Raw genomic sequence first — 16448 nt, 5'->3', positions numbered from 1 at the left:
AATACTGCAGCAGTGAAGATGGTCTGACTGGAGGTACAATCATAGGAACAGTAGTACTTCTAATTGAATAACAGAACAGATTTGTTCACAGCCAACCTCTACCTTCATTCCATTTAACCTTCTTGGCTCCTTATCCTTTAACATTCTTGCCTCTTAGAATTCTATCAATCTCAGGTATTACAAAACATATTCAAATAACCCTACTGCAACAGCTTTTTGAAACTGTCTTCCACAACCCCAAATGAAGTACTTGCTAATATCATCGCTGAATGGCCTAGTTCAGAATGGTTCTTTGTTCTGGACTCTAAGCAGAAGAAATGGTTTTTACCTGACCATATTCTTTAATAGTCCTAAACAATTTACTTATGTCACACCTTAATCTCAATTTCCCAGTGGTAGAATTATTTACAAGACTACCAAGATTAACATGCTAATTAGACTTTGTTTTAATTTAAGACATCTGTCTTATTTCATCTTTCTCTTTGAGAAATGTTTTAGCAAAAACATTACAGTACATACATGACAGTCCCACTGCCTTGAAGATATCAGTATCTTCTATTAAACAGATTGGCTGCAAGTCGTAATTACTGGACTAAAAAGGATGAAGCTCTGTGACATCACAAAGAATAAAGCGACATGCACCAATACACCAGCAACAGTAATTTTAAGTAATGAAATCTGTAAGCAACCATAACTCTCACTGTCAGACAAATGAATGCAACGGCATACTGCGCAGAATTTAAAGTCTGATGCTCTGCCTTCCTCACCAGAAGCAAGTTCTGAGATGGGAGGGCAAGAGTAAAAAAAAAGTACTGCTTTCTCTTCCCTAATCAGACTCAGGGCAAAAAAGGAAGAAGGTGAACTCCCTGCATGAAGGTCAATTGATGACCCAAACTACAGTAGATACTTAGGGGCCTCACTCCAGGTATGCAACCAACAGCAACCAAGGAACCCATCATACAGGGGAGTTTGCCCAGGAAAACCTGCAGCCTCATGTGGAAAGGGTCCATTGTTTAAAGATACTGTGCGCCCAATCGAGGATGCTGGCATCGGGCATGAGATAGACCAACGAAAGCCATTCCCTTGTCCTTGCTTTCAACTTCCTGTCATCCTGTTATAATGGCAGCAGGCCTCAGAAGCAACATAAGCTTCCCACAAGTTTCCAGCCAGTGTCAAAGCTCTAAATGTAATTTAGTTTTGAGTTTTGATTGTTGAATTTGAACAAGTACTGTATGAGTCTCATTTGGGTCTAAAGGAGTTAATAATTAAGTCACAAATATCCCTGAAGCCACAGTGATGTCTCCTAAAAATAAGTCTGAGAGGAATGCTGTTGGAGGTTAATAGGAATTTGTTTACACTGGAGAGTTTACAAATGAATAAAACAAAGTTTTGCATATTAAGCTTTCAGATAAAACATTTGGGAATTTTTTTGGAGGGTGCTTATAGGAAATTCACAACCTGGCAAAACCAAAAGGGACCCTTTTAGTTTCAGCCTGGGCAGTTCGGTAGTGTTCTTAGCAGTGGTTGTAGTTGAACATGTAAAATGGTTGCTCCTGAGAAAGAGAGACGATGGTTTAGAATTGTTTAAAAATTGGTTACCTCAGTGTAAGTTTAGTTCAAAAGTTTCAGACCAGAAACATTTGTTTCAAACGCAAGGTGTCATTTGAAGCTGGGACAGTTTATGCTCAGTTATATGACAAATCAAGAATAAATTCACCAGATTCTCATGACTAGGAGTTGAAGCCAAATCTATTTCAAACCATTTGTGGGATACAGAAGGATTTTCTCTCAGGTGTACTGTACTGTAATGGCATGCTGTTGGGAATAATAGGATTGTATTTCTACTGTGTGTTTCAAAATCTTTAAAAGGGTGTTATTTGGAAATAGCAAAATCAGAGTTAGTGCTTTGGATCGAGTGATCCTACCTCAGAGGCATTCTGAGAAAGTGTCACTGGACCAGAAACATTAACTCTGATTTCTCTCCACAGATGCTGCCAGACCTGCTGAGCTTTTTCAACAATTTCTATTTGTGTCTCTGATTTACAGCATCCACAATTCTTTCAGTTTTTATTTTGTCCAGCTATAACATCAGTTTGGATCATAACATAACTGAAATTCACAGGACGTTAATCTTCTTTACTTATTTTTAACGTTAACTAAATGCAAGAACATATCATTGGAGAATTAATTTTCATAAAAGAGAAACGTATCTACCTAGCTGTACATCTTCTATCCACAGAAGGGAGATCTTTCCGTGTGAAGTATTGTACAGCACTTTTCCTTCCCATGTGCCATCCCAATCACCTAAGACGTTATCCTGAAAACAGAAATATTAACATTTCAATAAAAGCAAAAGACTGTGGATGTTGGAGAAGCCATAGAAACGCAGGAAGTTTGGCAGCATCTGTGGAGAAAGAAATGGCATTAACATTCCGAGTCCAATAGGACTCTCCTTCAGAACTCGAAACATTAATTCTATCTCTCTCCCCGTTACAGTTAATATCTTAACAGTAAATTTTTATATTAAACAGCACTCTTGCATTGCTCAAGGGTTAAAAGCAACGCACAAGTATATATATTTTGAATTATTAATAAAATGTTATATACACATGCAGTTATGTTTTGGCCATGGCTTTAAAAGATGACCCTTTTTACCCCTCTTCCACCTGTACTCTTGGAGGATCAGTCTTCTCTCTAATTCTATTCCATTATTATTTTGCTATTCGTTCACTGGATGTGGGCATTGTTGGATAGGCCAACATTTGTTGTCCATTTCAAACTGTGACCATGAAAGAATGGCAATATAATTCCAAGTCAGGATGGTGCACGGCTTAGAGGTGAACTTGCAGATAGTGATGTTCCCATGCATCTGGTGCACCTGTCCTTCTAGGCGGAAGTGGTTTTGGGTTTGAAGGTGTTGATGAAGGTTCTTTGGCAACTTTCTGCAACCTGTTGTTGATGGCACACATTGCTAATATTGAATATTTATGGTGGAGGGAATAAATGTCTAAGATGATGGATGGGTGCCAAACAAGCAAGCTGATCTTTCCTGGATGGTGTTGTGCTTCTTGAATGTTGTTGGAACTGCAGAATCTTAGAAACCCTACAGTGCGGAAGAAGGCCAATCGGCCCATCGAATCCATACCAACCCTCCGCAAAGCGTCCTATGCCCATATTCTATCACTAACTCTTCATTTCTTGTGGCTAATACACCTAGCCTGCACATCCCTGCACACTATGGGCAGTTCAGCATGGACAATCCATCTAACCATCTTTAGACTATGGGAGGAAACCCGAGCACCAAGAGGAAACCCATGCTAGGAGAATATCTGTGTGGGGTTTGCACAGAAGCCCAAAGCTGGAATCAAATAGTGGTGCTGTGAGTCGGCAGTGCTAACCACTGAGTTATCATGTTGCCCTAAACTGTTCTCGGTTTCTCCCTTAAATCTCTCAACTTTCAGTGCATTCCCCTCCTCAATCACTCCCTCACTAACATTCAAAGACTGGGCTTAGTGAAGTGGGAGTGGAGGTATTATACAGAAGGAAAAAAAGTGCTGATTGGAATGACTCGTGGCTCAGTAATGGATTCAGCATTGCTTCAATTGAATGGAATCAAATCAAATTCAGCAACTCAATGCAAAGTAGTGAAAAATGCTGATAATATCAAACTGTAAAGGACATGGAATTGAAAGAGGTGGCTCAAAAATTGGCAAAAAAGTTGGACAAGCTATTTAAATAGGCAGACTAATGGCAAATAAAGTTCAATACATGCAAGTATAAAATGAACATGATGGAAAATTGAGTGACATGGATTGTGAATGATGCTGATATAATAAGGACAAACTTAGGAATCCTGGGTGATTTGTCAATAAACAAGTCTACCAATCCATAGTAGCACACAAATCAGATATGAACTGCAATGTTAAAAACAATATAATACATATCACAGGAGGTAATAATCAAGCTTTACAGTACTGTACACTAGTCAGACTGCAACATGAATTTGCACCTAACTATGGCCGCCAAGGAACTACTGAAGTCTGAAGGCACTACAGAGTCATGAGGTTTATCCTGATAGAGTTATCGGGAAGTGCTGGACTTTTCAGTTTAGAAAGGAAGCATCTGAGAATGCATAATTGTGAAAGTAAATCAATGGATTCTTTTAGAAAATAATGAGATGTCAGAATGTGAAATGGGCAGTCTTTACCATCCTTCTGGATAGACGATCTAGTAATTAAAACTTTTATTTGCCTACAAATAGACAATTTATAAAATCTAATACTCACATTTACGATCTCTCACAAGTTATCAAAATTATTTGTTAGAAGACCAGCAAACCAAGCTTTGCAGTTAAAGAGTTACACCAAACATCTTAATGCTTAACATCTCAAAAATATCTTATTTTAGATTTAATTTAAGCTGCATCAAGAGGAACAAGAAAGTGGATGGTAACAATTTGTTTTCTTTCCACAAGATTAAAAGGGCTCGATTTACACCCAGGACTCCTTACACTATCTCCAAATATGCCTATCCCATGGCAAAGATACAATAAATTTGGGCAGCACGGTGGCTCAGTGGTTAGCACTGCTGCCTCACAGCGCCAGGGACCTGGGTTCAATTCCCACCTCAGGCAACTGTCTGTGCAGAGTTTTCACATTCTCCCAGTGTCTGCGTGGGTTTCCTCCAGGTGCTCCGGTTTCCTCCCACAGTCCAAAGATGTGCAGGTTAGGTGAATTGGCCGTTCTAAATTGCCCGTAGGTGTTAGTCAGGGGAACGGGTCTGGGCGGGTTGCTCCTTGGAGGGTCGGTGCGGACTGGTTGGGCAGAAGGGCCTGTTTTCACACTGTAGGGAATCTAGTCCAATCTAAATCATTGTTGTCATAGATGGAATGCAAAGCTTTCTATATGCCGTGCATCACTGATATACTTGAGGGCAAACGAAGACAAGTTAAAAGCTTATTGGATGTTGACATCCATTTGTTGAAAGCATCAAAGCGAGAAGAAATATTTATTAATGAAGAACTTCTAACATAAATGCTTACCTCATTAGAGGTTCCTCAAAAAAAAAAGGAATATAGTATGTTTTCTCTGCAGAAGCTTGAACAGAGTTGTGAAACAGCGAGACTGCTCTTCACTTCCAACCGTTTATTCCGATACAATTCATTTCTACTAACAACCCTTGAGCCCTCAATCAAGTGAGTTTATGAATGGGCTCATTTGATAACATGGTTAAGTTCTTCTAGCTGAACAGTGGAGTGCTTCACAACGATGCTGTTGGTGGCTGATCTCTATGTATCCAATGCTTCTAACATGAGATCACTCATCAGCAATCAGGAGCAAGGGAACCCAACTATTCTTCCTTTTTCATTGTGCAGGGCATGCTGAAGTAATTTGTTCTGATCTGTAACAACATTTGCTAATACCTGCTGAACACTGGAGAAAGGGACAGAACTATGACAGACTGACTAACAGTACATTTGCATGCTAGTAAGATAGTCAGCATGATCAAGCACTAAATTCAAATATACACCATTATATTTTCCGCCCTGAAACAAATAGCTGCAAAATTTTTAACAAAGAAGGAAAAGAGGAAGCATTCACACCACCTTTTGCATACAAAACAACGTTGTGTCTAGTTGGATTCTCCCTTTTTCTTCACAGTTCCCATTTTCTTTGGGACATTCCTTCAAATTTATCTTCCCATCCAAACTGGTATTTTAAAATACTTCAAGAGACTTCAGTGAATATAGATGGCAAAAGTTGCTACCACAAGACCATGAGCAGCTTTCAAAGAGCAGGGAAGGAAAAAGGTTTTTAAAAATAATTTGTTGCATTGGTCAACATAGAATGCTTACAGTTGGCACCAGGCCATTTGGCCCATTGGATCCATACCGATCCTCTGAAGACCCACTCTCCTTCCCTATCCCTGCATTCTCCATGACTAATCTACCTAGTCTGCATATCTCTGGACTGAGAAAACCCACACAGACAATGAGGCCTGAAGGGTTACTGGACCCAAAACTTTAACTCTGATTTCTCTTCACAGATGCTGCCAGACCTGCTGAGTTTTACCAACAACAATTTCCTTTTTTGTCTTGACTTCCAGCATCTACAGTTCTTTCAGTTTTTTTTAAATTGAGAGAAATACAGAGTTCAAAAGGATCCTACAACCCTAATCACAAAGAAGGAAATACTGTTGAATCCTTGAAGACTTAGCCTTGCATGAACAGCATTTAAAAATGGAATGGAAATCTGCCGTCCTTACCTGGTTTAACCTACACATGACTCCACAGCAACTCTCAACTGCCTTCTAAATGGGCTAGCAAGTTACTCAGTTCAAAAATAATTTGGGATGGACAATAAATGCTGACTTTGCCAATGACACCCAGTTCTCATGAACAAATTTAAAAAAAAACATTAAATTGATGCATCATTCAGCTCACCGGTTCCTAAAATACAAAAACATTAGTTTATGTTCACCCTCAGAAACAGGCTACAACTAATTGTAAATATAGCAAAGTATGTTCCACAGCAGAGACATAAAATGATAATCACTTATAAAACACTCACCATATCAACACCTAGAAAATAGCCATAGTCTTCTTTTCCTGACAGCAGGCCACAGAATACGACTGTTCCATACACAACTTCATCGTCGATCATGGTAGACACCCTAGAGTTAATTTCTATGGCAGACTTGTCACTATACAAAAACATTTCAGCATTGCCAGATTTGAGATCAGTGTCATCTTCCTCTTCAACAAGTTCTAGTTTGTCAAAAGGAACAAAAACTCCACAATCATCATCGCAGCGAAAGAGTTGCTTTCCTTTGTACGAGCCATCTGTATAGCCTTGACCCCTGCCTTCTTCCTGTTAAATAAGAGACATTAACGAGGTAGGCTCCAATAGCAAATAAATGGAGAAACAAAGCTGTTATATTAAAGAAACTGCTATCCATAAACAAATTACAATGATCCTGCTATAATAGGATGTACAGTGGCCTATAATTAAAACATTGAGTGAAAACAGTTGCTTGATTCAGTGTCACAATGTGAGAAAATAATTCTGCATTCCAAACGAGAGACTGCCCACCGCGATAAAAAAATAATCAACACGTTCCAGGCATTGATGATGACTTTTAAAGCCAAATGAGCTCACTTGGGAATGTCAGTTTTTACAACTTTTGACGCAACAAAATCAACTGTCTCTTCCCGGGGCAGCTCTCATTCATTTGAGATTAGCAGTTCAAACTTCCTTTATACCCAAGGTATTCATTTTTTTGACAAGTTTACTGCTGAATTCTCCAAAATGGAAAGAAAGAAAGAAAATGTACCAAGTGTTTCTCAGTTCATGCGTGAGAAACGTACATGAGAAAGACAATACCCAATTGAGATACCACACGCATCTTAACATTACATACCTATATTTACTGGAGAGTATAGTAGATTTCTGAACACAAGACATTCAGATCATTTTAAAAATATATGTAAAGACCTGAAAGTTGTAATATATGTTTCCTATTCATTCATGCATTTAGTGAAGATCCCCCAATTACTATGTTTTGCATTAAACCCACAGAATATTTTAAGCAGTCCTAATATTTTGCCCTGGTTACACCTTTCAAAATGAATCTTTGAAGAGTGATCCTACATATGCAAAAAGTTCAAATATATGTAAACTACTTAAACAAGGATTTCAAAATGTACGGTAAACATAAAGTAAAAATAGGTTCTAAATTTCAAACAATTTCACTTTTAAGGAAATGTGATTCAGAGATTACAAATTAATTTGCGTGTAAAACGATGATATTGGGAGTCAGTAATCAGCGTAATAAGCACATGCACTCTGCTCATCAGGAAATAGATCTGTGTGTTGTGCTTTAAAAAAAAATAGCTGTCAGAACCATTAGCTAGCTTCAGTAAAAACAAACAAGATGTGTTGCAGTAACAGAGGATCAGAATACAAATCAAGGTGAAAACAGGTTTAAGTACTGATTAGCCCACACATGGTGTGCTATATCACAATAATACAGCAAGAATAACATTGAGAAAAGAATAAAGTAACACTGACAGGATATGTCAATATTTTGAGGGAAAGTCCAAAGAAGCTCCTTTTAAACACTGCACAAAAACACTTCCTCGATTCTAGGGGATTTTCAAGGTCATTTGATTTATTAATCGTATTACTTCCTAGGGCAGTATACATTGGAAATCAAGGTCTGTTCTGTCTAACCATGTTATCTTGATGCTTCAAAGAATGAGATGACAGACCACCCTAAAACAGTAAGACACAGAAACAGTAACTAAAAAATTTTACAATTAAAATATACGGAATTATTTTGAGAACTTAATTCATGGAATAATTTTCTTCCGATACCATATAAATATATGTCATTGTTGTTGAGTCACCATAGTCATACCAGACCAAAGGGGCTGCTCTCTGAGAGAAGCGACTGGTGGTGGTTTAACCTGAAAGCTATCAGACCTCAGGCGAGGGAAGAGGCTGAAAAGGAGAGTACTTCGTGGTAACGTCAAACTGGTGATGGGAATTGAACCCATGCTGCTGGCATCACACACTGCTCTGCAAACCAACAATCGAACTGATTAGCAGGAAAACTGAACTCACTATAACAAAATGCATGATGATTGAGAAAAAAAATTAATAAGTCATGTGAACAATGCCACAAAGCAAAGTAGCTAATGGTAACTTAAGAGAGCAATCTGCACAAAATCAAAATGTCGTCAGGACAACAGCAAAAATCAGCAAATGAAAATGGGTTACAGACAGAAAGCAATGGGAGAAATGGGTCTGCCTCTGGCAAACAATATTTAATATTAGTAGATAAAAGTCTTTTTTAGGTAGTACCAATCTCAAGCATTTATACAAAACAAGATTTGTAGAAATATAAAAATAAAGAAAACAGCAGCAGAAGTAGGCTGTTCAACACTTTGAGCCTGCTCAGCCAACTCAGTACTATTCCCGCTTTCTCCCCCAACACCCTCTGATCCCTTTCGCAATAAAAACTATACCTAATTCTTTCTTAACAATATTCAAAGTTTTGGCCTCAATTGCTTTCTGTGGAACTCTGAAGAAATTTCTACTTATCTCAGTCACAAATAGCCTACTCCATCTCCTTAAGACTGTGACACTTGGCTCTCAAGCAAGAGAAAGACTTAGGATGTTTTAGTATGTAAAACTTTGACAGGGTTAGGTATTACAAAACTTAGGATAATTAAATACATAACCAAAAGAATTATGCCTCATTTGCATAAGAGTTTGGTTAGGTCTTGTGGAAAATGTGAGATCATTCAAAAAACTAACATGCCTAAGTATTTAGCCCACCCAGTTTGCTGCATCATTTAAAACATTTATGGCTTATCTATTTGAGGCTTAGTCCCATTTTCATGCTACAAATCCCACTCCTATAATGGTCAAGAACTTTGCAGATCAAAAACACTGTATTTAGCCCTCCCAGCTCAGGAGGAGGGAATTTCCAAAGACTAACAATGCTTTGAGAGAAGTGGTTCCTCTGCATTATTTGTAAACTGCATCCCCTAGATCCAGATTCCTTGGGGAGAGAAGAGGTTGTCATCATCTTCCCAGCATCTATACAATCAAATTCCTCAGAATAGAATGTGTTTTAATAACATTACTTCATCCATATTCCAATGAGTACACCCAACTTGCTCAATGTTTCCACATAACCAAACCTTGTTATCTCAGGAATTCAGCTCATGAACTTTCTCTGAACTCCTTTCAATGCACGTTTGTCCCTTGTCAAGTATATACACTCATACACGGTACTCTAGATGCAATCTCACCAATGCCATCTACAGTAAGACGGTTTCCCTACCTTTATACTTTATCCCTCTTGCAATAAAAAGAGGAACATTGCCTGCTGTATCTTTCTTCTTGACCTTTTTACATACATGTATAGGGACACTCCAATAGCTCTGCAGAGCAGTATTCCACAGTCTTTCTCTGTTTAAGTATTATTCTGCTCTCCCTACAAAAGTGGACAACCTATCTCCTGTATTATACTCCATATGCCAAATTTTAGCCTATTTAATCTGGTAAATCCCCACTGCACTCTCTCTACAGCAAAAGCATCCTCCTTCAGCTAAGAAGACCAAATTCGCACACAACATTCCAGGTTTGGCCTCACCAATGACACGTATAATTGCAGCAAGATATTCTTGTTCCTGTACTCGAATTCTCTTACTATGAAGGCCAGCAAACAGTTTGCCTTCTCTACGGTCTGCTGCATCACACACTGACTTTCAGCGACTGGGGCACAAGGATACCCAAGACTTGTTGAACATCCCTTTCTTTTGATTTACAGCCAAATATTAATCTGCCTTCCTACGTTTGGAACCAAAGCGGATAACCTCATATTCATCTAAATTATGCTACACTTACCATGTAATTGCTTCACACTATCCAAATCACACAGCAACATCTATGTATCCTCCTCTCAGTGCATCCTTCCACTCAGCTTTGTCTCATCTGCAAATTGAGATATTACATTTAATTCCCACATCTAAATCATTAACGTTACTGTGAATAGCTGGGATCCTCTTACTGTATACTCCACAGTCACTGCCTGCCATGCAAAAAGACCACTTATTCCTACTTTTGTTAAGGGCTTTTGTCCGAAACGTCGATTTCGCTGCTCGTTGGATGCTGCCTGAACTGCTGTGCTCTTCCAGCACCACTAATCCAGTATCTATCTCAATATCCTACTCTCAACCACGTGCTTTAATTTTATGCATTATTCTCATGTGGGACTTTGTCAATAACCTCCTGAAACTCCAAATAAGCCATTCTAGTAGTTACATTCATAAGGAATTCCAATAGATTTGTTAAGCATAACTTCCTTTTTTAATAAACCATAACAACCGCGTCAGATTCTACCACTGTTTTTTAAGTGTTTTGCTATATAATCCTTGATAAACTGAAGTATCTTCCCCACTTCGGGCATCGGACTCACTGATCTATAATTCCCTATTTTCTTTTCATCACCTTTAAGTAGTGGGGTTACATTAGCTATCCTCCAATCTGCAGGAACTGTTTCAAACTCTAAAGAATCTTGGAAGGTGACCACCAACATACCCAGTATTTCTAGGGCCACTTCGCTAATTGCTCTGGGATATAGCTTATCAGACCCTGGCAATTTCAGCCTTCAATCCCACCAATTTCCCCAACACTATTTCTCTACTAATATAGATCTAAATGGTCTTTGTACTTTAAAAAGATTCATTAACAGAATGTGGGCATCACTGACCAAGCCAGCATTTATTGCCCATCCCTAATCACTCAGAGGGCAGTCAAGTGTCAACCACATTGCTGTGGGTTTGGAGTTACATTTAGGCCAGACCAAATAAGGATGGCTGTTACCTTCCCTAAAAGATATTAGTGAACCAGATAGATTTTTCTCACAATTGACAGTGGTCATTAGACTGAGATCCAGACTTTTATTGAATTCAAACAGGAGTCCACAGAATATGACCCAGATCTCTGGATTAACAGTGTACTGATAATACCACAAGGACATCAATCTCCCAAAATTAAGTCCATACCATGGCCAGGATGGATTCCAAAGTTTTCACAAAGTCAGAAGTTAGGCTAACGAGCTTATCATTTCCTGTCTCTCTGCTTTCTTGAAGTGTTACATTTGCAATTTTTTTCAATCCTTTCCAGAATAGAGGGCATTTTGAAAGATTATAATCAATGTGTCCATAATTTCTACAGCCACTTCCTTTACGACACTATGGCCAGTTTTGACCCACGTATTGCAAATAATGTAGAAATCTTTGAAGAGGTACAGAGAAAGAATACCAAACTGACACCCAGTTTAAAGATCCATAATTCCCAAAACAGAAATTAAAATGTGATTTTTATTTTACTCTTTAAATAATATCAGGAAAAAATTCTGACAATCAATATTTCATGTGAATCAGACAACAGACACTGACCAACCTGCTTTCTATTTCCAGCATTTTCTGTTTTTAGTTTATACTAGATATTGGCACCGGATTTTGACACCATCTGGCCTCCACCCTCCATTTTTCAAGTTTATTTATTCCCCATTTTCTTTCAACTTTGCCCCTCAAATTTGTAAAACCACTAAAGGCTGCAGCAACATTTTATAAAATGGTGACTGGTTTCTGGCTGTGTTACCAACATCTGAAAATACTCCTACATAATTGTCAGCTGACTAAATAGGCAGACACACTATGCTAAAATACAGCAAAATATGAACATAGGAAGTGAAGACATTTGCGGTCAACAATCCTCAATCTGAAATGCTGCTATTGATACAAGATCTATTGTTTTGTGCTGTTCTATGCTCCCAAGTCAGAACATATGAGAGGTATACAGCAGAAAAATACAATCTATATTGCTGTATTGTGAAAACTGTAAGGTGTGCTGGAATTAAGAATCAAGCAAATTAAAAATGCCTGAACTTGTGATGATACACCTTCTAAAACTATAGTATTTTGCCCTGTTCGAACAGGTGTAGAACTATCTATTTGGTTCCAATAAAGTAAACAGCTTACGAGGCCTTGAGGTTTCATTTAAAAGTTGGAACAATAAAAGCAGCCTGCATGTGTGGAGTCAAACTCTCCCAAAGCCAGGATTTTTAACTTTTGTTTTTCCGTAGCTGTTGCTGAGATCTTGAAGCTGGATTTGGAGGTTGCAGTACATCTTTCTCTGCTTCTGTCTGTCTCTCTCTCTCTCTCTCTCTGTCTGTCTACTCTTTAGTCCTCAGACTGGAGAATTGCCTGTGAAACAATTTTACTGAATTTATCTTTGCCAAAGGGATTTTTATAGGATGTTGCTATATTGGAACAATTACTGTTGAGTTAACTACTAATCTATTATTCTGTTAAATTTTCCAATAGAGTCAATTACTCCAACTTCTCCTTTCTTTTGTTGTATTTTAACTATAACGTATGAATAAAGGGTTTTTTTGATTCAAATCTGGTAGTTTGACCAATCGATTTTCATCCAGATCGCAATGCCTGATTCTTGCCTTTAAAAGAAGAAAATGTTACGGTCTAGGATATCATCTTAATATATTTTGAGGGTTTGGTCTTGTCCATAACATACTCAATGTTCTTATTGTTATTTTTAATTCACAAATGAGATGAATGTATTTGACATGAAAATTATGTAGGTCAAGTACTTCATTTTAAAAAAAAATCAAAAAACCTTCAATTATCAATTGTGGATCTTAGCAAGATTTATACACTTAGTGGTAAGGTCCTTGGGAGTATTGCTGAACAAAGAGACCTTGGAGCGTAGGTTCATTGCTCCTTGAAAGTGGAGTGACAGATAGGATAATGAAGAAGCCGTTTGGTATGCTTTCCTTTATTGGTCAGAGTATTGAGTACAGGAGGGGGGAGGGCAATTTGCAGCTGTACAGGACGTTGGTTAGGCCACTTTTGGAATATTGCATGCAATTCGGGTCTCCTTCCTATCAGAAGCATGTTGTGAAACTTGAAAGCGTTCAGAAATGATTGACAGGGATATTTCCAGGATTGGAGAATTTGAGCTATCGGGAGTGGTTGAATAGGCTAGGGCTGTTTTCTCTGGAGTGGAGGCTGAGGGGTGACCTTACAGAGGTTTATAAAATCATGAGGAGCATGAATAGGATAAACATACAAAGTCTCTTCCCTAGGGTTGGGTTGGGTGGGGGGGGGGTGGAGTCCAGAACTAGAGGGCATAGGTTTAGAGCGAGAGGGGAAAAATACAAAAGAGACCTAATGGCAATGTTTTCACGCAAAGGGTGGTGTATATATGGAATATGCCGCCAGAGGAAGTGGTGGAGGCTAGTACAATAGCAACAGGAAAAAAAAAGACGACATCTGGATGGACATACGAATAGGAAGGGTTTGGAGGGATATGGGCCGGGTCCTGGCAGGTGGGACTAAATTGGGTGGGATATCTGGTTGGCAAGGACAAGTTGGACTAAAGGGTCTGTTTCTGTGCTGTACATCTCTATGACTCTATACTTGGCCCTCATAGCAACATCAACCTTCTGTCATGTCAGTATGCTCACCAAATTATGATTATAGTCATCATGACACATCATCTTACATAATAATATTACCATTATTTCTTCCAAAACTGAAGAAAGACAGAGGGCCACAAAAAGACAGTGAGTGGGGGGGTGGAGCTGAGTGCAGATAGAGAACACCAGACAAGGTAAATAAAAGAGAGAAGGCGAGCACGCGCACAAGAGAGAGAGTAGGTATGCACACGCGAGAGTGTAAGTACAAATACAAACAAGAGATCTTCAAAACAGCCATGAGTTAAAAATGACAAGACGCCCACCAAGTAGAACTTGCAACAAATGACAGCTATCTCAAAAGAAAATACTAGCTTCAACTTATTTGAAGAAAAGATTGGAGTAGTTCACTACATTCTTAATTTCCTCCATTCAGGATTATTTCTGATGGGCGCTGAACACCAACCATTAGCATACTCCATTGGACTACACAGAACAAAAACAAACCGTTAGCTTTTTTCAGAGCAGGTATGCAGGATAGTTTTTTTAACCACAGAAGAGTCAGTTTAAGTATTGTGGATTCAAAATTACTGAATACTTAAATTAGAGGGGAAGATAAAGCTCCTACCCCCCTCCATTTTATATTCTACAATCATTTATCTTACTAAACAGAAGAAACGGAAAACAATTCAAGTACTTACCAGTAATTCCACTCCAAAACACAATTCACATAGCAACTTGTTCTGTAACAACGATCCCTTGAATCGTATAATACCAGGCAGTTTTTCTCCTCCAGCCCTCAGCTGAACTTTAACGTTCGAATCGTAATCAATTTGGAGTGCTTCCTGCAGTTTTGGCTTGTTTTTGGACAGAGCATGCCTCTCCTCAGAGGTTGAAACAGCAAAAAGTAGTTCAGCCACTCTTCCCTCAATTTCTTGCAAATCTTTTTCTTCAACATGTATGATGTTATATGGCTGTTCTAAGCATTGCACAGTAACAACCCCTCTTTTATTTTTGTTACTATGAATGTTGGATAGTTGAGGACCACGATCCTGAAGCATTAATATGCTGCCTCTTACTAATCTTAATGGCATTTGAGTATGTTTATTAATTGCATTACACTCTTGAACAACCAAATAATACTTAGGTTCATCCCGAAGCATCACGCTGGATTTCTCTTTGTTCCATGTAGCAGAATTCATCATGATGTAGGTTTTATCTCAAAACGTGATTATTGTATCTCAAAAGTTAACTTATTGTTATCACTGTATAGGCCATGAAAGACATCTACTTTTCATTCTGCTGAACATAATTAATAAATTTTGCAGGTAAAGAGCAGTTGTCACTGGATCATTGTACACTGGATAGCTGGAAAGGGAAATAAGAGTATTTTAATAATATTCCAACTATTTTATGACATTTTTGTTTTGACAAAACACAAAGAAAGGATGAATCATTTATACAACTTTTTAAGCAAAAATTTGATTACATTTGTTTTAAGTGTAATCTACAGGCGAATATTCCCTTCAGTTATCGTATGAGTAATCGAGAGGTCTGGAATAATGATTCCAAAACAATTTAAATACGATCGTGCCAGCTGAAGGAATATACATTTAGTTAAGGCAGAGCCTCAGCCCTGACACCGCATGAAAAATTGAGGGCGCTCAGGGGTGCAGTTGGCTTCCAGACAGAGAGACCGCTCTGTCCAGAACCTGACATTGACACCCTTGTCACACCCCACAATCTCAGCTGTCTCAAAACTCCTCCATGTCTTTCAGAAGGGCATGGTGGCATTCACAAATGGGCTGCTGCTGCATACTCTCCACTTCCTCACATTTGTCCACCAGTCAGATACACCTTGGTGTAATGTCTTAGCCTCTGGCAGCTGAGATTCCCAGTGGAAAGACTCCATAAAGGGCTCTTCTGTTTTCCATAAGTGTGGCACTGGAAAAGCACAGCAAGTTAGGAGCAACCGAGGAGCAGGAGAGTCGATTTTTCGGGCGTAGGCCCTTCATCAGGAATGTGAAACGGGAAGGGGGCTGAGATATAACTAGGATGGTGGGGATGGAGCTGGGGTTGGGGGGAGGGGGGTGTGGGAGGAATTAGTTGGGAATGCAGTAGGTGGGCATAGGTGGGGGGGGTACTAGTGATAGATTGGTGGGGAGACTGGAGTGGATAGGTGGGAAGGAAGACAGACAGGTAGGACTGGTCATGAGGGCAGTGCCAAGTTGTAGGGTTGGATCTGGAATGAAGTGAGGGGGAGGGGCGGGGGAGGGGAGATTTGAAAGTTTCCCAAACCCACAACCAACTACCATTCAGAAGAACAAGGACAATTTATACATCAGAACAAAACAACATGCAAGTTTCCCTCTAAGGCACCCACCATACAGTCTTGGAAATATTCCAGCATTGTTTGATCATGATTCTGGAACATC

General features: G+C 38.9%; 1 protein-coding gene across 2 annotated transcripts in view; it reads right to left on the bottom strand.

Moving 5' to 3' along the window:
- The window catches only part of cyld (cylindromatosis (turban tumor syndrome)), a 69165-nt gene that overhangs the window by 50538 nt on the left and 2179 nt on the right, over positions 1-16448 (bottom strand). For both annotated transcript variants that reach the window (XM_072547341.1, XM_072547340.1), the window contains exons 2-4: positions 14715-15381; positions 6570-6869; positions 2215-2317 (exon numbers count right to left, since the gene is read on the bottom strand). In XM_072547341.1, the coding sequence (XP_072403442.1) occupies positions 2215-2317; positions 6570-6869; positions 14715-15218 (907 nt within the window). In that variant the 5' untranslated portion in view covers positions 15219-15381. The remainder of the gene's footprint in view (positions 1-2214; positions 2318-6569; positions 6870-14714; positions 15382-16448) is intronic.

This window comes from Chiloscyllium punctatum, chromosome 26 (assembly GCF_047496795.1).
Source record: "Chiloscyllium punctatum isolate Juve2018m chromosome 26, sChiPun1.3, whole genome shotgun sequence".
NCBI lineage: Eukaryota > Metazoa > Chordata > Chondrichthyes > Orectolobiformes > Hemiscylliidae > Chiloscyllium > Chiloscyllium punctatum.
The sequence above is the reverse complement of the archived record's forward strand: the minus strand, read 5'-3'. Positions and strand labels throughout refer to the sequence as shown.